Source organism: Heterodontus francisci, chromosome 19 (genome assembly GCF_036365525.1).
Source record: "Heterodontus francisci isolate sHetFra1 chromosome 19, sHetFra1.hap1, whole genome shotgun sequence".
NCBI classification, from domain to species: Eukaryota; Metazoa; Chordata; class Chondrichthyes; order Heterodontiformes; family Heterodontidae; genus Heterodontus; species Heterodontus francisci.
Window position 1 is genome coordinate 11,507,843 of NC_090389.1, and position 24,791 is coordinate 11,532,633.

Here is a 24,791-nt window from a genome sequence, read left to right on the forward strand (position 1 = left end):
AAGGTAACGGGGTCTGTCAGTATTAGGGAGAGAAGGTAACGTGGTCTGTCAGTATTAGGGAGAGAAGGTAACGAGTGTTTCAGTATTGGGGACAAAAGGTAACAGGGTCTGTCAGTATAAGGGACAGAATGTAATGGGTTCTGTCAGTATTAGGGACAGAAGGTAACGGGGTCTGTCAGTGTTAGGGACAGAAGGTAATGGGGTCTGTCAGTATTAGGGACAGAAGGTAACGTGGTCTGTCAGTATTAGGGACAGAAGGTAACGTGGTCTGTCAGTATTAGGGTGAGAAGGTAACGTGGTCTGTCAGTATTAGGGACAGAAGGTAACGGGGTCTGTCAGTATTAGGGACAGAAGGTAACGGGGTCTGTCAGTATTAGGGAGAGAAGGTAACGGGGTCTGTCAGTATTAGGGTGAGAAGGTAACGTGATCTGTCAGTATTAGTGAGAGAAGGTAACGGGGTCTGTCAGTATTAGGGAGAGAAGGTAACGTGGTCTGTCAGTATTAGGGTGAGAAGGTAACATGGTCTGTCAGTATTAGGGACAGAAGGTAACGGGGTCTGTCAGTATTAGGGTGAGAAGGTAACGTGATCTGTCAGTATTAGGGAGAGAAGGTAACGGGGTCTGTCAGTATTAGGGTGAGAAGGTAACGTGGTCTGTCAGTATTAGGGAGAGAAGGTAACGGGGTCTGTCAGTATTAGGGAGAGAAGGTAACGGGGTCTGTCAGTATTAGGGTGAGAAGGTAACGTGATCTGTCAGTATTAGGGAGAGAAGGTAACGGGGTCTGTCAGTATTAGGGTGAGAAGGTAACGTGGTCTGTCAGTATTAGGGAGAGAAGGTAACGGGGTCTGTCAGTATTAGGGTGAGAAGGTAACGTGATCTGTCAGTATTAGGGAGAGAAGGTAACGGGGTCTGTCAGTATTAGGGTGAGAAGGTAACGTGGTCTGTCAGTATTAGGGAGAGAAGGTAACGGGGTCTGTCAGTATTAGGGTGAGAAGGTAACGTGGTCTGTCAGTATTAGTGAGAGAAGGTAACGGGGTCTGTCAGTATTAGGGAGAGAAGGTAACGGGGTCTGTCAGTATTAGGGTGAGAAGGTAACGTGGTCTGTCAGTATTAGGGAGAGAAGGTAACGGGGTCTGTCAGTATTAGGGTGAGAAGGTAACATGGTCTGTCAGTATTAGGGACAGATGGTAACGGGGTCTGTCAGTATTAGGGTGAGAAGGTAACGTGATCTGTCAGTATTAGGGAGAGAAGGTAACGGGGTCTGTCAGTATTAGGGTGAGAAGGTAACGTGGTCTGTCAGTATTAGGGAGAGAAGGTAACGGGGTCTGTCAGTATTAGGGTGAGAAGGTAACGGGGTCTGTCAGTATTAGGGAGAGAAGGTAACGGGGTCTGTCAGTATTAGGGTGAGAAGGTAACGTGGTCTGTCAGTATTAGGGAGAGAAGGTAACGGGTTCTGTCATTATTGAGAAGAGAAGGTAACTGGGTCTGTCAGTATTAGGGAGAGAAGGTAATGGGTTCTGTCAGTATTTGGGAGAGAAGGTAACGGGTTCAGTCATTATTGAGAAGAGAAGGTAACTGGGTCTGTCAGTATTAGGGAGAGAAGGTAACGGGGTCTGTCAGTATTAGGGACAAAAGATAATGGGGTATGTCACTTTTAAGGAGAGAAGGTAACGGGGACTGTCAGTATTTGGGAGAGAAGGTAACGGGTTCTGTCAGTATTGGGGACAAAAGGTAACGGGGTCTGTCAGTATTAGGGAGAGAAGGTAAAGGGGTCTGTCAGTATTAAGGAGAGAACTTAACGGGGTCTGTCAGCATGAAGGAGAGAAGTTAACTGGGTCTGTCAGTATTAAGGAGAGAAGGGAACTGGGTCTGTCAGTATTAGGGAGAGAAGGTAAAGGGGTCTGTCAGTATTAAGGAGAGAAGTTAACAGGGTCTGTCAGCATGAAGGAGAGAAGGTAACGAGTTCTGTCAGTATTAAGGAGAGAAGGTAACTGGGTCTGTCAGTATTAGGGAGAGCAGGTAACGGGGTCTGTCAGTATTAGGAACAAAATGTAACTGGGTCTGTCAGTATTAGGGAGAGCAGGTAACGGGGTCTGTCAGTATTAGGAACAAAATGTAACTGGGTCTGTCAGTATTAGGGAGAGAAGGTAACTTGCTCTGTCAGTATCAGGGACAAAAGGTAACGGGTTCTGTCAGTACTAGGGACAAAAGGTAACGGGGTCCGTCAGTATTCGGGACAAAAAGTAACGGGGTCTGTCAATTTAGGGAGATAAGGTCACGTGGTCTGTCAGTATCAGGGACAGAAGGTAACGGGCTCTGCCAGTATTAGGGACAAAATGTAACGGGGTCGGTCACTATTCGGGACAAAAGGTAACGGGGTCTGTCAGTATTAGGGAGAGAAGGTAACGGGGTCTGTCAGTATTAGGGACAAAATGTAACTGGGTCTGTCAGTATTAGGGAGAGAAGGTAACTTGCTCTGTCAGTATCAGGGACAAAAGGTAACGGGTTCTGTCAGTATTAGGGACAAAATGTAACGGGGTCTGACAGTATTAGGGAGAGAAGGTAACGGGGTCCGTCAGTATCAGGGACAGAAGGTAACGGGCTCTGCCAGTATTAGGGACAAAATGTAACGGGGTCGGTCACTATTCGGGACAAAAGGTAACGGGGTCTGTCAGTATTAGGGAGAGAAGGTAACGGGGTCTGTCAGTATTAGGGACAAAATGTAACGGGGTCTGTCAGTATTAGGGACAAAAGGTAACGGGGTCTGTCAGTATTAGGGACAAAATGTAACGGGGTCTGTTAGTATTAGGGACAAAATGTAACTGGGTCTGTCAGTATTTGGGAGAGCAGGTAACGGCGTCTGTCAGTATTAGGGACAAGAGGTAACGGGTTCTGTCAGTATTAGGGACAAATGGTAATCGGTTCTGTTAGTATTAGGGAGAGGATGTGACAGGTTCTGTCAGTATTATGGAGAGAAGGTAACTGGGTCTGTCAGTATTAGGGAGAGAAGGTAACGGGGTCTGTCAGTATTAGTGAGAGAAGGTAACGGGGTCTGTCAGTATTAGGGAGAGAATGTAACGTGGTCTGTCAGTATTAGGGTGAGAAGGTAACATGGTCTGTCAGTATTAGGGACAGAAGGTAACGAGGTCTGTCAGTATTAGGGTGAGAAGGTAACGTGGTCTGTCAGTATTAGGGACAGAAGGTAACGGGTTCTGTCAGTATTAGGGACAAAATGTAACGGGGTCTGACAGTATTAGGGAGAGAAGGTAACGGGGTCCGTCAGTATTAGGGACAGAAGGTAACGGGTTCTGTCAGTATTAGGGACAAAATGTAACGGGGTCTGACAGTATTAGGGAGAGAAGGTAACGGGGTCCGTCAGTATTAGGGACAGAAGGTAACGGGTTCTGTCAGTATTCGGGACAAAAGGTAACAGGGTCTGTCAGTATTAGGGAGAGAAGGTAACGGTTCTGTCAGTATTCGGGACAAAAGGTATCTGGGTCTGTCAGTATAAGGGACAGAATGTAATGGGTTCTGTCAGTATTAGGGACAGAAGGTAACGGGGTCTGTCAGTATTAGGGACAGAAGGTAATGGGGTCTGTCAGTATTAGGGACAGAAGGTAACGTGGTCTGTCAGTATTAGGGACAGAAGGTAACGTGGTCTGTCAGTATTAGGGTGAGAAGGTAACGTGGTCTGTCAGTATTAGGGACAGAAGGTAACGGGGTCTGTCAGTATTAGGGAGAGAAGGTAACGGGGTCTGTCAGTATTAGGGTGAGAAGGTAACGTGGTCTGTCAGTATTAGTGAGAGAAGGTAACGGGGTCTGTCAGTATTAGGGAGAGAAGGTAACGTGCTCTGTCAGTATTAGGGTGAGAAGGTAACATGGTCTGTCAGTATTAGGGACAGAAGGTAACGGGGTCTGTCAGTATTAGGGTGAGAAGGTAACGTGATCTGTCAGTATTAGGGAGAGAAGGTAACGGGGTCTGTCAGTATTAGGGTGAGAAGGTAACGTGGTCTGTCAGTATTAGGGAGAGAAGGTAACGGGGTCTGTCAGTATTAGGGAGAGAAGGTAACGGGGTCTGTCAGTATTCGGGACAATAGGTAACGGGGTCTGTCAGTATTAGGGTGAGAAGGTAACGTGGTCTGTCAGTATTAGGGAGAGAAGGTAACGGGGTCTGTCAGTATTAGGGTGAGAAGGTAACGTGGTCTGTCAGTATTAGTGAGAGAAGGTAACGGGGTCTGTCAGTATTAGGGAGAGAAGGTAACGTGGTCTGTCAGTATTAGGGTGAGAAGGTAACATGGTCTGTCAGTATTAGGGACAGATGGTAACGGGGTCTGTCAGTATTAGGGAGAGAAGGTAACGGGGTCTGTCAGTATTAGGGAGAGAAGGTAACGGGGTCTGTCAGTATTAGGGAGAGAAGGTAACGGGGTCTGTCAGTATTAGGGAGAGAAGGTAACGGGGTCTGTCAGTATTAGGGTGAGAAGGTAACGTGGTCTGTCAGTATTAGGGAGAGAAGTTAACGGGTTCTGTCAGTATTAAGGACAAAAGGTAACTGGGTCTGTCAGTATCAGGGACAAAAGGTAACGGGTTCTGTCAGTCCTAGGGAGAGAAGGTAACGGGGTCTGTCAGTATTAAGGAGAGAAGGTAACTGGGTCTGTCAGTATCAGGGACAAAAGGTAACGGGATCTGTCAGTACTAGGGAGAGAAGGTAACGTGGTCTGTCAGTATTAGTGAGAGAAGGTAACGGGGTCTGTCAGTATTAGGGAGAGAAGGTAACGTGGTCTGTCAGTATTAGGGTGAGAAGGTAACATGGTCTGTCAGTGTTAGGGACAGAAGGTAACGAGGTCTGTCAGTATTAGGGTGAGAAGGTAACGCGGTCTGTCAGTATTAGGGAGAGAAGGTAACAGGGTCCGTCAGTATTAGGGACAAAAGGTAACAGGGTCTGTCGGTATTAGGGAGAGAAGGTAACGAGTGTTTCAGTATTGGGGACAAAAGGTAACAGGGTCTGTCAGTATTAGGGAGAGAAGGTAACGAGTGTTTCAGTATTGGGGACAAAAGGTAACAGGGTCTGTCAGTATTAGGGAGAGAAGGTAACGGGGTCTGTCAGTATTAGGGACAGAAGGTAATGGGGTCTGTCAGTATTAGGGACAGAAGGTAACGTGGTCTGTCAGTATTAGGGACAGAAGGTAACGTGGTCTGTCAGTATTAGGGTGAGAAGGTAACGTGGTCTGTCAGTATTAGGGACAGAAGGTAACGGGGTCTGTCAGTATTAGGGACAGAAGGTAACGGGGTCTGTCAGTATTAGGGAGAGAAGGTAACGGGGTCTGTCAGTATTAGGGTGAGAAGGTAACGTGGTCTGTCAGTATTAGTGAGAGAAGGTAACGGGGTCTGTCAGTATTAGGGAGAGAAGGTAACGTGGTCTGTCAGTATTAGGGAGAGAAGGTAACGAGTGTTTCAGTATTGGGGACAAAAGGTAACAGGGTCTGTCAGTATAAGGGACAGAATGTAATGGGTTCTGTCAGTATTAGGGACAGAAGGTAACGGGGTCTGTCAGTGTTAGGGACAGAAGGTAATGGGGTCTGTCAGTATTAGGGACAGAAGGTAACGTGGTCTGTCAGTATTAGGGACAGAAGGTAACGTGGTCTGTCAGTATTAGGGTGAGAAGGTAACGTGGTCTGTCAGTATTAGGGACAGAAGGTAACGGGGTCTGTCAGTATTAGGGACAGAAGGTAACGGGGTCTGTCAGTATTAGGGAGAGAAGGTAACGGGGTCTGTCAGTATTAGGGTGAGAAGGTAACGTGATCTGTCAGTATTAGGGAGAGAAGGTAACGGGGTCTGTCAGTATTAGGGTGAGAAGGTAACGTGGTCTGTCAGTATTAGGGAGAGAAGGTAACGGGGTCTGTCAGTATTAGGGTGAGAAGGTAACGGGGTCTGTCAGTATTAGGGAGAGAAGGTAACGGGGTCTGTCAGTATTAGGGTGAGAAGGTAACGTGGTCTGTCAGTATTAGGGAGAGAAGGTAACGGGGTCTGTCAGTATTAGGGTGAGAAGGTAACATGGTCTGTCAGTATTAGGGACAGATGGTAACGGGGTCTGTCAGTATTAGGGTGAGAAGGTAACGTGATCTGTCAGTATTAGGGAGAGAAGGTAACGGGGTCTGTCAGTATTAGGGTGAGAAGGTAACGTGGTCTGTCAGTATTAGGGAGAGAAGGTAACGGGTCTGTCAGTATTAGGGACAAAAGGTAACGTGGTCTGTCAGTATTAGGGACAAAAGGTAACGGGTCTGTCAGTATTAGGGACAAAAGGTAACGGGGTCTGTCAGTATTAGGGACAAAAGGTAACGGGTCTGTCAGTATTAGGGACAAAAGGTAACGGGGTCTGTTAGTATTAGGGACAAAAGGTAACGGGGTCTGTTAGTATTAGGGACAAAAGGTAACGTGGTCTGTCAGTATTAGGGACAAAAGGTAACGGGGTCTGTCAGTATTAGGGACAAAAGGTAACGTGGTCTGTCAGTATTAGGGACAAAAGGTAACGTGGTCTGTCAGTATTAGGGACAAAAGGTAACGGGTCTGTCAGTATTAGGGACAAAAGGTAACGTGGTCTGTCAGTATTAGGGACAAAAGGTAACGGGTCTGTCAGTATTAGGGACAAAAGGTAACGTGGTCTGTCAGTATTAGGGACAAAAGGTAACGGGTCTGTCAGTATTAGGGACAAAAGGTAACGGGGTCTGTCAGTATTAGGGACAAAAGGTAACGGGTCTGTCAGTATTAGGGACAAAAGGTAACGGGGTCTGTCAGTATTAGGGACAAAAGGTAACGGGGTCTGTTAGTATTAGGGACAAAAGGTAACGGGTCTGTCAGTATTAGGGACAAAAGGTAACGGGGTCTGTTAGTATTAGGGACAAAAGGTAACGGGGTCTGTCAGTATTAGGGACAAAAGGTAACGGGGTCTGTTAGTATTAGGGACAAAAGGTAACGGGGTCTGTCAGTATTAGGGACAAAAGGTAACGGGGTCTGTCAGTATTAGGGACAAAAGGTAACGGGGTCTCTTAGTATTCGGGACAAAAGGTAACGGGGTCTGTCAGTATTAGGGACAAAAGGTAACGGGTTCTGTCAGTATTAGGGACAAAAGGTAACGGGGTCTGTTAGTATTAGGGACAAAACGTAACGGGGTCTGTTAGTGTTAGGGACAAAAGGTAACGGGGTCTGTCAGTATTAGGGACAAAAGGTAACGGGGTCTGTCAGTATTAGGGACAAAAGGTAACGGGGTCTGTCAGTATTAGGGACAAAAGGTAACGGGGTCTGTTAGTATTAGGGACAAAAGGTAACGGGGTCTGTCAGTATTAGGGACAAAAGGTAACGGGGTCTGTTAGTATTAGGGACAAAAGGTAACGGGGTCTGTCAGTATTAGGGACAAAAGGTAACGGGGTCTGTCAGTATTAGGGAGAGAAGGTAACGGGGTCTGTTAGTATTAGGGAGAGAAGGTAACTGGGTCTGTCAGTATTAGGGAGAGAAGGTAACGGGGTCTGTCAGTATTCGGGACAAAAGGTAACGGGGTCTGTTAGTATTAGGGACAAAAGGTAACGGGTCTGTCAGTATTAGGGACAAAAGGTAACGGGGTCTGTCAGTATTAGGGACAAAAGGTAACGGGGTCTGTTAGTATTAGGGACAAAAGGTAACGTGGTCTGTCAGTATTAGGGACAAAAGGTAACGGGTCTGTCAGTATTAGGGACAAAAGGTAACGTGGTCTGTCAGTATTAGGGACAAAAGGTAACGGGTCTGTCAGTATTAGGGACAAAAGGTAACGGGGTCTGTCAGTATTAGGGACAAAAGGTAACGGGTCTGTCAGTATTAGGGACAAAAGGTAACGGGGTCTGTCAGTATTAGGGACAAAAGGTAACGGGGTCTGTTAGTATTAGGGACAAAAGGTAACGGGTCTGTCAGTATTAGGGACAAAAGGTAACGGGGTCTGTTAGTATTAGGGACAAAAGGTAACGGGGTCTGTCAGTATTAGGGACAAAAGGTAACGGGGTCTGTTAGTATTAGGGACAAAAGGTAACGGGGTCTGTCAGTATTAGGGACAAAAGGTAACGGGGTCTGTCAGTATTAGGGACAAAAGGTAACGGGGTCTCTTAGTATTCGGGACAAAAGGTAACGGGGTCTGTCAGTATTAGGGACAAAAGGTAACGGGTTCTGTCAGTATTAGGGACAAAAGGTAACGGGGTCTGTTAGTATTAGGGACAAAACGTAACGGGGTCTGTTAGTGTTAGGGACAAAAGGTAACGGGGTCTGTCAGTATTAGGGACAAAAGGTAACGGGGTCTGTCAGTATTAGGGACAAAAGGTAACGGGGTCTGTCAGTATTAGGGACAAAAGGTAACGGGGTCTGTTAGTATTAGGGACAAAAGGTAACGGGGTCTGTCAGTATTAGGGACAAAAGGTAACGGGGTCTGTTAGTATTAGGGACAAAAGGTAACGGGGTCTGTCAGTATTAGGGACAAAAGGTAACGGGGTCTGTCAGTATTAGGGAGAGAAGGTAACGGGGTCTGTTAGTATTAGGGAGAGAAGGTAACTGGGTCTGTCAGTATTAGGGAGAGAAGGTAACGGGGTCTGTCAGTATTCGGGACAAAAGGTAACGGGGTCTGTTAGTATTAGGGAGAGAAGGTAACTGGGTCTGTCAGTATTAGGGAGAGAAGGTAACGGGGTCTGTTAGTATTAGGGAGAGAAGGTAACGGGGTCTGTTAGTATTAGGGAGAGAAGGTAACGGGCACTGTCAGTAATAGGGACAAACGGTAACGGGGTCTGTTAGTATTCGGGACAAAAGGTAACGGGCACTGTCAGTATTCGGGACAAAAGGTAACGGGGTCTGTTAGTATTAGGGAGAGAAGGTAACGGGGTCTATCAGTATTAGGGAGAGAAGGTAACGGGGTTTGTCAGTGTAAGGGAGGGAAGTTAACGGGATCTGTCAGTATTAGGGAGAAAAGGTAACGGGTCTGTCATTATTTGGGACTAAAGGTATCTGGGTCTGTCAGTATTAGGGACAAAGGTAACGGTGTCTGTCAGTATTGGGGACAGAAAGTAGCAGAGTTTGGTGACACTCGGATAGGATTGATGGGACTTGTTTCACCGGGGAGGAGGTGTTGGAGGTAGTATTAGGGCTGGTGGGTGAAGGTGCTTGGGGTGTTCAAAGACCAGAAGAGCTGGGATCCTGGAGCACTGGTGAGAGTATCTGGTAGTTTCAAAGGGGCCTATCTCTGGGAGCACTGGCGACCAACATATTGAAATACTAAAAGAGGGATCCAGGAACCCGATATCTGGATGCAGAATTAAATTGATCTCAGAATCTGGATGGAAGAAAAAGACTTGTATTTATATCCAGCCATTGACAACCTCAGGATACCCTAAACCATGTTACCGACAGTGAAGTACTTTTTCTGAAGTGTTGTCACTGTTGTAATGTAGGAAACATGGCAGCCAATTTGTGCACAGCAAGATCCCACCGGCAGCAGTATGAAAATGACCAGATAATCTGTTTCAGTGATGTTGGTTGAAGGATAAATATTAGGACAAAGAAGAAAATTACAGCACAGGAACAGGCCCTTTGGCCCTCCAAGCCTGCGCCGATCCAGATCCTCTCTCTAAACCTGTCTCCTATTTTCTAAGGGTCTGTATCTCTTTGCTTCCTGCCCATTCATGTATCTGTCTAGATACATCTTAAAAGACGCTATCGTGCCCGCGTCTACCACCTCCGCTGGCAACGCGTTCCAGGCACCCACCACCCTCTGCGTAAAGAACTTTCCACGCATATCCCCCCTAAACTTTTCCCCTCTCACTTTGAACTCGTGACCCCTAGTAATTGAATCCCCCACTCTGGGAAAAAGCTTCTCACTATCCATCCTGTCTATACCTCTCATGATTTTGTACACGTCAATCAGGTCCCCCCTCAACCTCCGTCTTTCTAATGAAAATAATCCTAATCTGCTCAACCTCTCTTCATAGCTAGCGCCCTCCATACCAGGCAACATCCTGGTGAATCCCCTCTGCACCCTCTCCAAAGCATCTACATCCTTTTGGTAATGTGGCGACCAGAACTGCACGCAGTATTCCAAATGTGGTCGAACCAAAGTCTTATACAACTGTAACATGGCCTGCCAACTCTTGTACTCAATACCCCGTCCGATGAAGGAAAGCATGCCGTATGCCTTCCTAACCACTCTATTGACCTGCGTTGCCACCTTCAGGGAACAATGGACCTGAACACCCAAATCTCTCTGTACATCAATTTTCCCCAGGACTTTTCCATTTACTGTACAGTTCACTCTTGAATTGGATCTTCCAAAATGCATCACCTCGCATTTGCCCTGATTGAACTCCATCTGCCATTTCTCTGCCCAACTCTCCAATCTATGTATATTCTGCTGTATTCTCTGACAGTCCCCTTCACTATCTGCAACTCCACCAATCTTAGTGTCGTCTGCAAACTTGCTAATCAGACCACCTATACTTTCCTCCAAATCATTTATGTATATCACAAACAACAGTGGTCCCAGCACGGATCCCTGTGGAACACCACTGGTCACACGTCTCCATTTTGAGAAACTCCCTTCCACTGCTACTCTCTGTCTCCTGTTGCCCAGCCAGTTCTTTATCCATCTAGGTAGTACACTCTGGACCCCATGCGACTTCACTTTCTCCATCAGCCTACCATGGGGAACTTTATCAAACGCCTTACTGAAGTCCATGTATATGACATCTACAGCCCTTCCCTCATCAATCAACTTTGTCACTTCCTCAAAGAATTCTATTAAGTTGGTAAGACATGACCTTCCCTGCACAAAACCGTGTTGCCTATCACTGATAAGCCTATTTTCTTCCAAATGGGAATAGATCCTATCCCTCAGTATCTTCTCCAGCAGCTTCCCTACCACTGATGTCAGGCTCACCGGTCTATAATTACCTGGATTTTCCCTGCTACCCTTCTTAAACAAGGGGACAACATTAGCAATTCTCCAGTCCTCCGGGACCTCACCCGTGTTTAAGGATGCTGCAAATATATCTGTTAAGGCCCCAGCTATTTCCTCTCTCGCTTCCCACAGAAACCTGGGATAGATCCCATCCGGACCTGGGGACTTGTCCTGGAAAGACACAATGCAACTGAAGAAGAAAGTTATGGCCACGTGTTTGTTGGTACAGGGGAAGGTAAAATCAGGTCAAAGTACAAAAAGGTTGTTTACAGGGAGTTTACAGATGGAACGTTTACCACGCAAAAAATAAGGCTACCAGAAGAACAGCATTTTGAAATACTCGGTCCAATCATTCGAGCAGAAGTTGGTGACATTATCATGGTTATATTTAATTTAATGCCTTTTAGAATACCCAACACTTCCTCCCTCCTTATGCTGACTTGACCTAGAGTAATCAAACATCTGTCCCTAACCTCAACATCCGTCATGTCCCTCTCCTCGGTGAATACCGATGCAAAGTACTCGTTTACAATCTCACCCCTTTTCTCTGACTCCACGCATAACTTTCCTCCTTTGTCCTTGAGTGGGCCAATCCTTTCTCTAGTTACCCTCTTGCTCCTTATATATGAATAAAAGGATTTGGGATTTTCCTTAACCCTGTTTGCTAAAGATATTTCATGACCCCTTTTAGCCCTCTTGATTCCTCGTTTCAGATTGGTCCTACATTCCCGATATTCTTTCAAAGCTTCATCTTTCTTCAGCCTCCTAGACCTTATGTATGCTTCCTTTTTCCTCTTAGCTAGTCTCACAATTTCACCTGTCATCCATGGTTCCCTAATCTTGCCATTTCTATCCCTCATTTTCACAGGAACATGTTTCTCCTGCATTCTAATCAACCTCTCTTTAAAAGCCTCCCACATATCAAATGTGGATTTACCTTCAAACAGCTGCTCCCAATCTACATTCCCCAGCTCCTGCCGAATTTTGATATAGTTGGCCTTCCCCCAATTTAGCACTCTTCCTTTAGGACCACTCTCGTCTTTGTCCATGAGTATTCTAAAACTTACGGAATTGTGATCACTATTCCCAAAGTAGTCCCCTACTGAAACTTCAACCACCTGGCCGGGCTCATTCCCCAACACCAGATCCAGTATGGCCCCTTCCCGAGTTGGACTATTTACATACTGCTCTAGAAAACCCTCCTGGATGCTCCTTACAAATTATGCTCCATCTAGACCTCTAACACTAAGTGAATCCCAGTCAATGTTGGGAAAATTAAAATCTCCTATCACCACCACCCTGTTGCTCCTACATCTTTCCATAATCTGTTTACATATTTGTACCTCTATCTCATGCTCGCGATTGGGAGGCCTGTAGTACAGCCCCAACATTGTTACCGCACCCTTCCTATTTCTGAGTTCTGCCCATATTGCCTCACTGCTCGAGTCCTCCATAGTGCCCTCCCTCAGCACAGCTGTGATATCCTCTTTGACCAATAATGCAACTCCTCCACCCCTTTTACCTCCCTCTTTATCCCGCCTGAAGCATCGATATCCTGGGATATTTAGTTGCCAATCGTGCCCTTCCCTCAACCAAGTCTCAGTAATAGCAATAACATCATACTCCCAGGTACTAATCCAAGCCCTAAGTTCATCTGCCTTACCTACTACACTTCTTGCATTAAAACAAATGCACCTCAGACCACCAGTCCCTTTGCGTACATCATCTGCTCCCTGCCTACTCTTTCCCTTAGTCACGCTGACTTCATTATCTAGTTCCTTACTGTCCACTGACCTCCTCATTTGGTTCCCACCCCCCTGCCACATTAGTTTCAACCCTCCCCAACTGCGTTAGCAAAAGCACCCCCAAGGACATTGGTTCCAGTCCGGCCCAGGTGTAGACCGTCCAATTTGTAATAGTCCCACCTCCCCCAGAACCGGTCCCAATGTCCCAAAAATCTGAACCCCTCCCTCCTACACCATCTCTCAAGCCAGGCATTCATCCTGACTATTCTTTCATTTCTACTCTGACTATCACGTGGCACTGGTAGCAATCCTGAGATTACTACCTCTGAGGTCCTACTTTTTAACTTGGCTCCTAACTCCCTAAATTCTGCTTGTAGGACCTCATCCCGTTTTTTACCTATATCGTTGGTGCCTATGTGCACAACGACAACTGGCTGTTCACCCTCCCCCTTCAGAATGTTCTGCAGCCGATCTGAGACATCCCTGACCCATGCACCTGGGAGGCAACATACCATTCGGGAGTCTCATTTTCGACCACAGAACCGCCTATCTACTCCCCTTACAATTGAATCCCCTATGACTATAGCCCTTCCACTCTTTTTCCCGCCCTTCCGAACAGCAGAGCCAGCCACGGTGGCATGAACCTGGCTACTGCTGCCTTCCCCTGGTGAGCCATCTCCCTCAACAGTATCCAAAACGGTATACCTGTTTTGGAGGGAGATGACCGCAGGGGACACCTGCGCTGCCTTCCTGCTCTTTCTCTGCCTTTTGGTCACCCATTCCCTTTCTCCCTCAGCAATCCTAATCTGCGGTGTGACCAATTCGCTGAACGTGCTATCCACGACCTCCTCAACATCGCGGATGCTCCAAAGTGAGTCCACCCGCAGCTCCAGAGCCGTCATGTTGTCTAACAAGAGCTGCAGCACCAGGGAAAACTCCTGTGCTCTTCCTCGAATAGTGTCATAGGGCCTCTTTTTTATTCATTCACAAGATGTTAGCATCCTGGCAAGGCATTTGTACTCATCCCCAATTACCCTTGAGAATGTGGTAGTGAGCTGCCTTGACCTGCTGCAGTCCACCTGGGATAGGTACACCCACAGCGCTGTTGGGAAGGGAGTTCCAGAGTTTTGACCCGGTAACAGTGATGGAACAGCAATATAGTTCCAAGTCAATGGGCTGTGAATCTTTGGAATTCTCTACCCCAGGCGGTTGTGGATGCTCTATTGTTAAATATATTTAAGACTGAGAGAGAGATTTTTGGTCTCTCAGGGAATCAAGGGGTATGGGGAACAGGTGGGAAAGTGGAGTTGAAGCCCAAGATCAGCCATGATCGTGTTGAATGCCTGAGCCAGCTCGATGGGCCATATGGTCTACTTCTGTTTCTATTTCTTATGTTCTTATTTTTAAGTATGCCTTGTGCTAGTCCTGGCATGCTCTCCTGCACTCCTCATTGAATAGATTTGATCCCCTGTCTTTATGGTTATTGTAGAGTGAGGGATGTGCCGGGCCATGAGGTTACAGATTGTGGTTGACTATATTTCTGCTGCTGCTGCTGATGGCCCACAGCACCTAATGGATGCCCAGTTTTGAACTGCTAGATCTGTTCTGAATCTATCCCATTTAGCACTGTGGTAGTGCCATACAGCATGATGGAGGGTATCCTCAGTGTGAAGACAGGGCATTGTTTCCACAAGGATTGTGCAGTGGTCACTCTTACCAATACTGTCATGGACAGAGGCAACTGTGACAGGTAGATTGGTGAGGGTGAGATCAAGTATGTTTTTCCTTCTTGTTGATTTTCTCACCACCTGCTGCAAGTCCAGTCTAGCAGCTATGTCCTTTAGGACTGAGCCAGCTCGGTCAGTAGTGGTAGTACCGAGCCACTCTTGGTGATGGATATTGAAATCCCCCACCAGGTACATTTTGTGCCCTTGTCACCCTCAGTGCTTCCTCCAACTGGTGTTCAACATGCAGGAGTACTGATTCATCTGCTGTGAGAGGGTATTAGGTGGTAATCAGCAGGAGGTTTCCTTGGCCATGTTTGACATGATACCATGAGACTTCAGGGGATCCAGAGTCAATTTTGAGGACTCCCAAAGGCCACTCCCTCCTGACTATATACCACTGTGCCATTACCTCTGGTGGGTCTGTCCTGCCGGTGGGACAGGATATACGCAGGAATGGTGATTGAGGAGTCTGAGACATTGAATGTAAGGTATGATTTGGTGAGTATGACTATGTCAGGCTGTTGCTTGACTAGTCTGTGGGACAGCTCTCTCAACTTTGGCACAAGCCCCCAGATGTTAATGAGGAGGACTTTGCAAGGCTGAATGGGCAGTGGGTACCTTTGCCATTTCCAGTACCTAGGTCGATGCTGGGTGGTTCACTGGTTCTATTCTTTTTTGACTTTTCTGTATTGGTTTGATACAACTGAGTGGCTTGCTCAGCCACTTCAGAGAGTGGGAGTCACATGTAGGTCAGATCGGGTAAGGATGGCAGATTTCTTTCCCTGAAGGACATTAGTGAACCAGATGGGTTTTTGCGACAATCCATGGTTATCAATACTGAGACTAGCTTTTTATTCCAGATTTATTAATTAATTGAATTTAAATTCCCTCAGGTGCCATGGTGGGATTTGAACTCATCTTTCCAGAGCATTAGCCTGGGCTTCTGCATTATTAGTCCAGTGACATTGTCACTATGCTACCGTTCCATGAAAGTGCAGAGAGGGCCTTGGTTTAACATCTCATGCATAAGACGGCACCTCCAACAGTACAGTACTCCCTCAGTACTGCAGTGGAGTGTCAGCCTGGATTATGCGCTCAAGTCTCCCCAGTCAAAATTGAATGCCCCACACTGATCTCTGATTCTTTTGAATTTTCACCCATACAGTTCTGTGACTTTGAACAGCCGGGTTGCTGTGATCTGTCTACCCCCTCAGGGGTACATCGTTCCTGAAGGGACTAACTGTGAGATAGCAGGATGGGGAGAGACCCAAGGTAAGGACAACTTCCAGCATTCGGGTAAGAGTTCAAACTGCACTTGTATCGATCTCACCTGACGTGGATCTGAATCAGTTTGAAGTCAAACTACTAACACAGCAGAATGAAAAGGAGCTTCTCTAGTCCAGTTCCTGCTCTGTGGGAATGGGCGGTACTTACAACTTACTTTGCCAATGCAGGAAATGAAAGAAAATTACCTAGTACAGAGAAGGTGAATACCGGGGCCATGTCCAGGGAATTATGATGAAGACTTTAGATTGCCTGTCAGGCCAGAAAGAGTGATGATCCAGATCTTTAATGGAACCTTCCTGGGTATTACCATTGGGTTATCCTCTCAGAGACTTTTAAACCCCCCAAATCCCAGTGCCATCCCTTTTTTCTTCTCTCTGTCTGCCCTAATTTCTTCTTCTTGATATGTAGGCACGGGCAATGATGATGTTCTGAATATCCTGCGAATGCCAGTGATGAGTAACAAGCAGTGCAATCAGTATTACAGAGGCCGTCTGGCTGAAACAGAAATCTGTGCTGGGACTATTGCGCGGGGAGCTGGAGCATGTGAGGTAAGAAACAAGGACAGAAGAATATAGATCAGTAAAAGCAGATTCTGGGACCTCAGTTGAACCACAGCCCAGAACCCTGGTAATAGTATTTGGATTTGGGACAGAGTTAAGAGGTTGCTCCAAACTATCCATCTGATCCATGGCCTCCCCATGCTTGAAAAGACACTGGAGGAAGCTTAATTTTATGTTCAACCTATTCTGCACCTGAACCAGATGTGTTTTGTGGGGCCTGTAATAGAGGCAGCGTTACTGAAATTATGCTCACCTGGCAAAGTTTGATGTTGACTCTGGATGGTATTTTTATTGCCTGCAGAGCCAGTGAGAGGCCTGCGGAGTGGGTGGAGACTTGGTAACAGTGTGGAGGGTGAGAGGCACAGGCCTGCGGAGTGGGTGGAGACTTGGTAACAGTGTGGAGGGTGAGAGGCACAGGCCTGCGGAGTGGGTGGAGACTTGGTAACAGTGTGGAGGGTGAGAGGCACAGGCCTGCGGAGTGGGTGGAGACTTGGTAACAGTGTGGAGGGTGAGAGGCACAGGCCTGCGGAGTGGGTGGAGACTTGGTATCAATGTGGAGGGTGAGAGGCACAAGCTTGTGGAGTGGGTGGAGACTTAGTATAAGTGTGGAGGGTGAGAGGCACATGCCTGTGGAGTGGGTGGAGACGGTATCAATGTGGAGGGTGAGAGGCACAGGCCTGCGGAGTGGGTGGAGACGGTATCAATGTGGAGGGTGAGAGGCACAAGCTTGTGGAGTGGGTGGAGACTTAATATCAGTGTGGAGGGTGAGAGGCACAGGCCTGCGGAGTGGGTGGAGACGGTATCAATCTGGAGGGTGACGGTATCAATGTGGAGGGTGAGAGGCACAAGCTTGTGGAGTGGGTGGAGATTTAATATCAGTGTGGAGGGTGAGAGGCACAGGCCTGCGGAGTGGGTGGAGACTTGGTAACAGTGTGGAGGGTGAGAGGCACAGGCCTGCGGAGTGGGTGGAGACTTGGTAACAGTGTGGAGGGTGAGAGGCACAGGCCTGCGGAGTGGGTGGAGACTTGGTAACAGTGTGGAGGGTGAGAGGCACAGGCCTGCGGAGTGGGTGGAGACTTAGTATCGGTGTGGACGGCAAGAAGCACAGGAGTTTGAGTAATTCATGGTTTTGATTTGAGAAAAGCCTTCTCGAAGTCTGGAATGAGATGAGTGATCTACGTCTGGAAACCCTTCACCAAGCGGGGTGGGGTTCAGGGGTGATATCAGTTACTGCACTTGCATTCCCATGAAAACTAAAGCAGATTCTTGTGTCTTTCAGCGGGATTATGGTGGGCCCCTCGCTTGCTATACCCATGATTGCTGGGTGCTCGAGGGAGTCATCATTCCAGGCCGTGGATGTGGCCGACCGAATCAGCCTGGGATTTTTGTCCGAGTTGCAATGTACGTGGACTGGATCAAAAAAGTCATGGAACTGTAGGCATTGGGATCAGAGCTCATGCTTTCAATGGGAGATATGTTAGTCAGCATCTGCTATAACATGAATCCTCATCGGTCTCCACTACCCAGCCCTATTTTCAATACCCCATTATTTTTCTGAAAAATCAGAAAAATCACCTTTAAACATTTTGAAGTTTAAAACTGAAAAGCAGTTGAATGTTCAACCTTATTATGTATGGAGGCTTTGCTATTCAATGGAGTAATCGATCAATGAAGTGTGATCTTTGGGAGGATTTGCTAATCAATGTAGGAATGAATCATTGAAGTTACGTATGGGATGCTATTTAATTCTAATGCAGGTTTTCAATCAGCACTGTTTTGTGAATTCGGCATTAATTTGAAGATTTCAAATATTGATATCTGGGATGTCTCGTTTGACAGTTCATTGAACTGTGCTACATAGAACAGCTCTTTTGTTATTTTATTGTTATTAGAAATTGCTGACATTTAATTCTTCTTTCCTTTACAATTTAACCTGTTCGTCTCATGTATACCTACATAGTAAAGTCTATGCATTGTAATAGTAAATGTCATATCCTTGGGAGTAATGTACTTTTTATCATTTTACATATTGTATTTTAAGTAGCACTTCAGAGCATCTGTGAAACATTCTTTAATCTCATCAAACCTGCCGCAAGTACCATCAAAATAATGTCAAAATTATTTAAATGCAGTTTTTATTTGTATACAAGTGATAACCAACAACAGTTATGTCCAAAATAAATGTTGAACAATGTTCCATTTCTAAGTTACTTGAATGTCCTAGACCAATATAATTTGCTTTGTGCAACTATGTTAATTAAGATAGTGAGTGAGCATTGGACTGCTCCTTGCCTGTTCCACACTAAAATCACAAGCACTATTGCACATCAACCTCAAACGTTAGTGGTTACTTCTGCTGTGAGGAACATCATGAAACCTTGACACAACAAAGAACACCAAACTATCAACTTCTATGTCATCAAAGGAATATATGCCATACGTCTGCAGCATGTACAATATTGGAGTTGGGGAGGAAGCTCCAAGGACACTCCCCAGTCATTACTGTCAGTGAGAATACTGGGCAAACACCTGCAATATCCTGATGGGTTTGCTCACCTCAATAATGGGGACGACTGTGATTCCAATTCCATTCTTATCACACAGGACTTTTACTGGGGATTTTGGAACCGCATTCCACAATTCCATATCTCGGCTCTGTGAGAAACAAAATCCACTGGCATTGCCCATAACTCGTAGCACAGACTGTTGTAATCAAAGTGATGGGAATTAGCCAGGAAACTTAGCCAGTCATGGAGGTGGTGGCTGGGGTGGGGAATCTCCCAGTGCTGTAAACCAAGCAGAAAGAGAGAGGAATAGGGAAAGAGAGGGACAAGTGGGGAAGGCAGTAGCATAATGGTAATATCACTAAACTAGTAATCCAGAGTTCCAGGCTAATGCCCTGGGGACACAGGTTCAAATTCAAATTTAAATTCAATTAATTAATAAAAATTTGGAATTGAAAATTAGTCTCAGAAATGGTGCCGTGAAACTATGATCAATTGTTGTAAAAACAAATCTGCCATCCTTACCTGGTCTGGTCTACATTTGACTCCCGACCAATATCAATGTGGTTGACTTTTAACTGCCCTCTGAAATGGCCTAGCAAGCACTCAGTTCAAGGGCAATTAGTGATGGGCAGCAAAATGCTGGCCTTGCCAGCGACACCCACATCCCATGAATGAATAAATAAAGAGGATTGGGGAAGAGAGAAAGAGGAATGGAGAAAAGATTATCATGCTGTCTTCATTAATAGTCCATTATGTATTGAATTCAAAATCCTGATTTACAAATCCTTTCATGGCCTCACCCCTCCCTAGTCCGCTGTATATCCCTGGACATGCCTCTGCTCCTTTAACCCCAGCCTACTGCACAATCCCTCCCTCCACCATCAATTGCAGAACCTGTCATTATATCAGGTCCTGATGTCTCTCTAAATCTCGATTCTCTCCTCAAATCTCATTTGTTCACTCACCTTCCCTGGATCTCAGTCTCTGTTCCCTTCAGTCCATTTCTCTTCTCTGAAGCACCTTGGGCTATTTAATATGTAGAGACACTATTTAAATGTAAAGGTATGCAAACTGCATGTCCAGAATGGGCTCGCAATCTGCTTGGTTCAAAGAGCAGGCACTGCAGGTAAAGGTCTAAGCACATTGCCTCAACCATACTCTAACATTAGCTTGGACCACAGTAAGCTTTTGGATTTGAGATATTATATATCACACTTGTTAGTGTAACATGTGTGTTTTTTTTGGGAAAGTTCCTCCCCATTGCAGATCAACCCCATTTCAACTCTAAAAGTCATCATACACATTTGGCCTACTCCAGCATATTTGCTCCTTCAATCTAATTGTCTTTCATTCTACTCATCCTTTCAACAACTAGTGTGCAAATTGCCTGACACCTTTCTCTCCAGTACAACAGCGACTGTGTTCCACAATAAGGCTGTGACATTCTGTAGGACGTCCTGAGGATGTTTCAATGCAACACTCTTCTCTCCTTAATTAAGTGAAATACAGCAAGCTGCCAGTTGATGTCCCCAGAGGCTGCTGATAGCTCCAGAACCTCACTATAGGTCAGAAACTGGGACCAAATGTTACCGCGTCCCCACCCTTCAGAGCATCAATGAAATCTTTCATTTACAATAATTGGCAAAATGAATTGGGGTGGGGGAGATGAGGTGTTTTTAAGGAGTGAATTGCTCTGATCTGGAACACACTGCCTGAAAGGATGTTGGAAGCAGATTCAATACTAACTTTCAAAAGGCAATTGGACAAGTACTTGAAGGGGAAAGAATTGCAGGGTTATGAGGAAAGAGCAGAGGAGTGGGAATAATTGGATCATTTTCAAAAAGCCAGCACTGGCACAATGGGCTGAATGGCCTCTCTGTGCTGTAATATTTATTGATTTTATGATTCTGTGTCTGATGGGCTGTATCTGACAATTTGTGATCCAATGGGAGCAAGACTGAGGGCAGCTCTGGAAGCAATATTGAGCGTGACACTGGGAGAAATACTGAGGGTGGCAAAGGGAGCAATATTGAGGTTGGCTCTGAGAGCAACACTGAGGGTAGCACTGGGAGCAGCACTGACGGTGGCACTGGGAGCAACACTGAGGGTAGCACTGGGAGCAACACTGCGGGCAGCACTGGGACCAAAACTGAGGGTGGCACTGGGTGGAACACTGAGGGCAGCACTGGGAGCAACACTGCGGGCAGCACTGGGACCAAAACTGAGGGTGGCACTGGGTGGAACACTGTGGGGAGCACTGGGAGCAGCACTGACGGTGGCACTGGGAGCAACACTGAGGGTAGCACTGGGTGCAATACTGAGGGTGGCACTGGAAGCAATATTGAGGGTGGCACTGGGTGCAATACTGAGGGCAGCAGGGGGAGCAACAATGATGTTGGCACTGGGAGCGACACTGTGGGCAGCACTGGGTGCAATACTGAGGGTGGCACTGGGAGCAACACTGAGGGCAGCACTGGGAGCAACACTGCGGGCAGCACTGGGACCAAAACTGAGGGTGGCACTGGGTGGAACACTGAGGGCGGCACTGGGTGCAACACTGAGGGTGGCATTGAGTGGAACACTGAGGGCGCCACTGGGAGCAATATTGAGGGTGGAACTGGGTGGAACACTGAGGGTGGCATTGGGAGCAATATTGAGGGTGGCAATGAGCAACACTGAGGGTGGCACTGGGAGCAACAATGAGGGCAGCACTGGGAGCAACACTGAGGGTGGCACTGGGAGCAACACTGAGGACAGCTCTGGGAGCAAAACTGAGGATGGCAATGGAAGCAATACTGACGAAGGCACTGGGACAAATACTGAGAGCAGCACTGGGAGAAATACTGAGGGCAGCACTGGGAGCAATGCTGAGGGTGTCACTGGGAGCAGTACTGAGGGTGGCACTGGGTGCAACACTGGAGGCAGCACTGGGAGCAACATTGAGCGCAGCACTGGGAGCAATATTGAGGGTGGCACTGGAAGCAATATTGAGGGTGCCACTGGGTGCAATACTGAGGGCAGCACTGGGAGCAACAATGACTGTGGCACTGGGAGCGACACTGTGGGCAGCACTGGGTGCAATACTGAGGGCGGCACTGGGAGCAACACTGAGGGTGGCATTGGGAGCAACACTGAGGGTGGTACACAGAACAACACTGAGGGCAGCACTGGGACCAAAACTGAGGGTGGCACTGGGTGGAACACTGAGGGCGGCACTGGGAGCAACACTGAGGGTGGCACTGGGAGCAACACTGAGGGTGGCACTAGGTGCAACACTGAGGGCGGCACTGGGAGCAACACTGAGGGCGGCACTGGGAGCAACACTGAGGACGGCTCAGGGAGCAATACTAAGGATGGCAATGGAAGCAATACTGAGGAAGGCACTGGGAGAAATTCTGAGGGCAGCACTGGGTGAAATACTGAGGGCAGCACTGATAGCAATACTGAGGGTGTCACTGGGAGCAACACTGAGGGCAGCACTGGGAGCAACAATGACTGTGGCACTGGGAGCGACACTGTGGGCAGCACTGGGTGCAATACTGAGGGCGGCACTGGGAGCAACACTGAGGGTGGCACACAGAGCAACACTGAGGGCAGCACTGGGACCAAAACTGAGGGTGGCACTGGGTGGAACATCGAGGGCGGCACTGGGTGCAACACTGAGGGTGGCAATGGGAGCAATATTGAGGATGGCATTGGGAGCAACACTGAGGATGGCATTGGGAGCAACACTGAGGGCAGCACTGGGAGCAACACTGCGGAGCACTGGGACCAAAACTGAGGGTGGCACTGGGTGAAACACTGAGGGCGGCACTGGGAACAATATCGATGGTGGCACTGAGCAACACTGAGGGTGGCACTGGGAGCAACAATGAAGGCAGCACTGGGAGCAACACTGAGGGTGGCACTGGGTGGAACACTGAGGGTGGCAATGGGGGCAACACTGAGGGTGACACTGGGTGCAACACTGAGCGCAGCACTGGGAGCAATATTGAGGGTGGCACTGGGTGGAACACTGAGGGTGGCACTGGGAGCAATATTGAGGGTGGCATTGGGTGGAACACTGAGGGCGGCACTGGGAGCAACACTGAGGATGGCACTGGGAGCAACACTGAGGGTGGCACTGGATGCAACACTGAGGGCGGCACTGGGAGCAACAATGAAGGCAGCACTGGGAGCAACACTGAGGGTGGCACTGGGTGGAACACTGAGGGTGGCAATGGGGGCAACACTGAGGGTGACACTGGGTGCAACACTGAGGAAGGCTCAGGGAGAAATACTAAGGATGGCAATGGAAGCAATACTGAGGGCAGCACTGGGAGCAACACTGAGGGCGGCACTGGGAGCAATGTTGAGGGTGGCAATGGGTGGAACACTGAGGGTGGCACTGGGTGCAACACTGAGAGTGGCACTGGAAGCAACACTGAGGGTGGCACTGGGTGCAACACTGAGGGCAGCACTGGGAGCAACACTGAGGGCGGCACTGGGAGCAATGTTGAGGGTGGCAATGAGTGGAACACTGAGGGTGGCACTGGGCGCAACACTGAGCGCAGCACTGGGAGCAATATTGAGGGTGGTACTGGGTGGAACACTGAGGGTGGCACTGGGAGCAACACTGAGGGTGGCACTGGGAGCAGGACTGAGGGTGGCACTGGGTGCAACACTGAGGGCGGCACTGGGAGCAATATTGAGGGTGGCACTGGGTGGAACACTGAGGGCGGCACTGGGAGCAACACTGAGGATGGCACTGGGAGCAACACTGAGGGTGGCACTGGGAGCAACACTGAGGGTGGCACTGAGTGCAACACTGAGGGCGGCACTGGGAGCAACACTGAGGGTGGCACTGGGAGCAACACTGAGGGCGGCACTGGGAGCAACACTGAGGATGGCACTGGAGCAACACTGAGGGTGGCACTGGGTGCAACACTGAGCGCAGCAGTGGGAGCAACACTGAGGGTGGCACTGGGTGCGACACTGAGCGTAGCACTGGGAGCAACGCTGAGGGTGGCACTGGATGCAATACTGAGGGTGGCACTGGGAGCAATATTGAGGGTGGTACTGGGTGGAACACTGAGCGCAGCACTGGGAGCAATATTGAGGGTGGCACTGGGTGCAACACTGAGGGCAGCACTGGAGCAACACTGAGGGTGGCACTGGGTGCAACACTGAGGGTGACACTGGGAGCAATATTGAGGGTGGCACTGGGTGGAACACTGAGGGTGGCACTGGGAGCAACACCGAGGACGGCTCTGGGAGCAATACTGACGATGGCAATGGAAGCAATACTGAGGAAGGCACTGGGAGAAATTCTGAGGGCAGCACTGGGTGAAATACTGAGGGCAGCACAGATCGCAATACTGAGGGTGTCACTGGGAGCAACACTGAGGGCAGCACTGGGAGCAACAATGACTGTGGCACTGGGAGCGACACTGGGCAGCACTGGGTGCAATACTGAGGGCGGCACTGGGAGCAACACTGAGGGTGGCACACAGAGCAACACTGAGGGCAGCACTGGGACCAAAACTGAGGGTGGCACTGGGTGGAACACCGAGGGCGGCACTGGGTGCAACACTGAGGGTGGCACTGGGAGCAACACTGAGGGCAGCACTGGGAGCAACACTGCGGAGCACTGGGACCAAAACTGAGGGTGGCACTGGGTGGAACACTGAGGGCGGCACTGGGAACAATATTGATGGTGGCACTGAGCAACACTGAGGGTGGCACTGGGAGCAACAATGAAGGCAGCACTGGGAGCAACACTGAGGGTGGCACTGGGTGGAACACTGAGGGTGGCAATGGGGGCAACACTGAGGGTGACACTGGGTGCAACACTGAGCGCAGCACTGGGAGCAATATTGAGGGTGGCACTGGGTGGAACACTGAGGGTGGCACTGGGAGCAATATTGAGGGTGGCACTGGGTGGAACACTGAGGGCGGCACTGGGAGCAACACTGAGGGTGGCACTGGGTGCAACACTGAGGGCGGCACTGGGAGCAACACTGAGGATGG

The 24,791-nt window shown here is 48.3% G+C and overlaps 2 protein-coding genes across 2 annotated transcripts in view; both read left to right on the top strand.

The window, feature by feature from the left end:
- The window catches only part of mst1 (macrophage stimulating 1), a 194,409-nt gene extending 175,940 nt beyond the window's left edge, over positions 1-18,469 (top strand). Inside the window, exons 16-18 of the mRNA XM_068051375.1 lie at positions 15,594-15,700; positions 16,124-16,263; positions 17,555-18,469. Of these exons, the coding sequence (XP_067907476.1) occupies positions 15,594-15,700; positions 16,124-16,263; positions 17,555-17,713 (406 nt within the window). The 3' untranslated portion in view covers positions 17,714-18,469. The remainder of the gene's footprint in view (positions 1-15,593; positions 15,701-16,123; positions 16,264-17,554) is intronic.
- A 2,033-nt stretch (positions 18,470-20,502) lies between these two features.
- On the top strand, positions 20,503-22,563 carry LOC137380318 (S-antigen protein-like). The gene is made up of 3 exons (XM_068052250.1): positions 20,503-20,549; positions 20,735-21,403; positions 22,212-22,563. The coding sequence occupies exons 1-3, from the start codon at positions 20,503-20,505 to the stop codon at positions 22,561-22,563; spliced, it is 1,068 nt and encodes a 355-aa protein (XP_067908351.1).
- Positions 22,564-24,791: the final 2,228 nt, after the last annotated feature.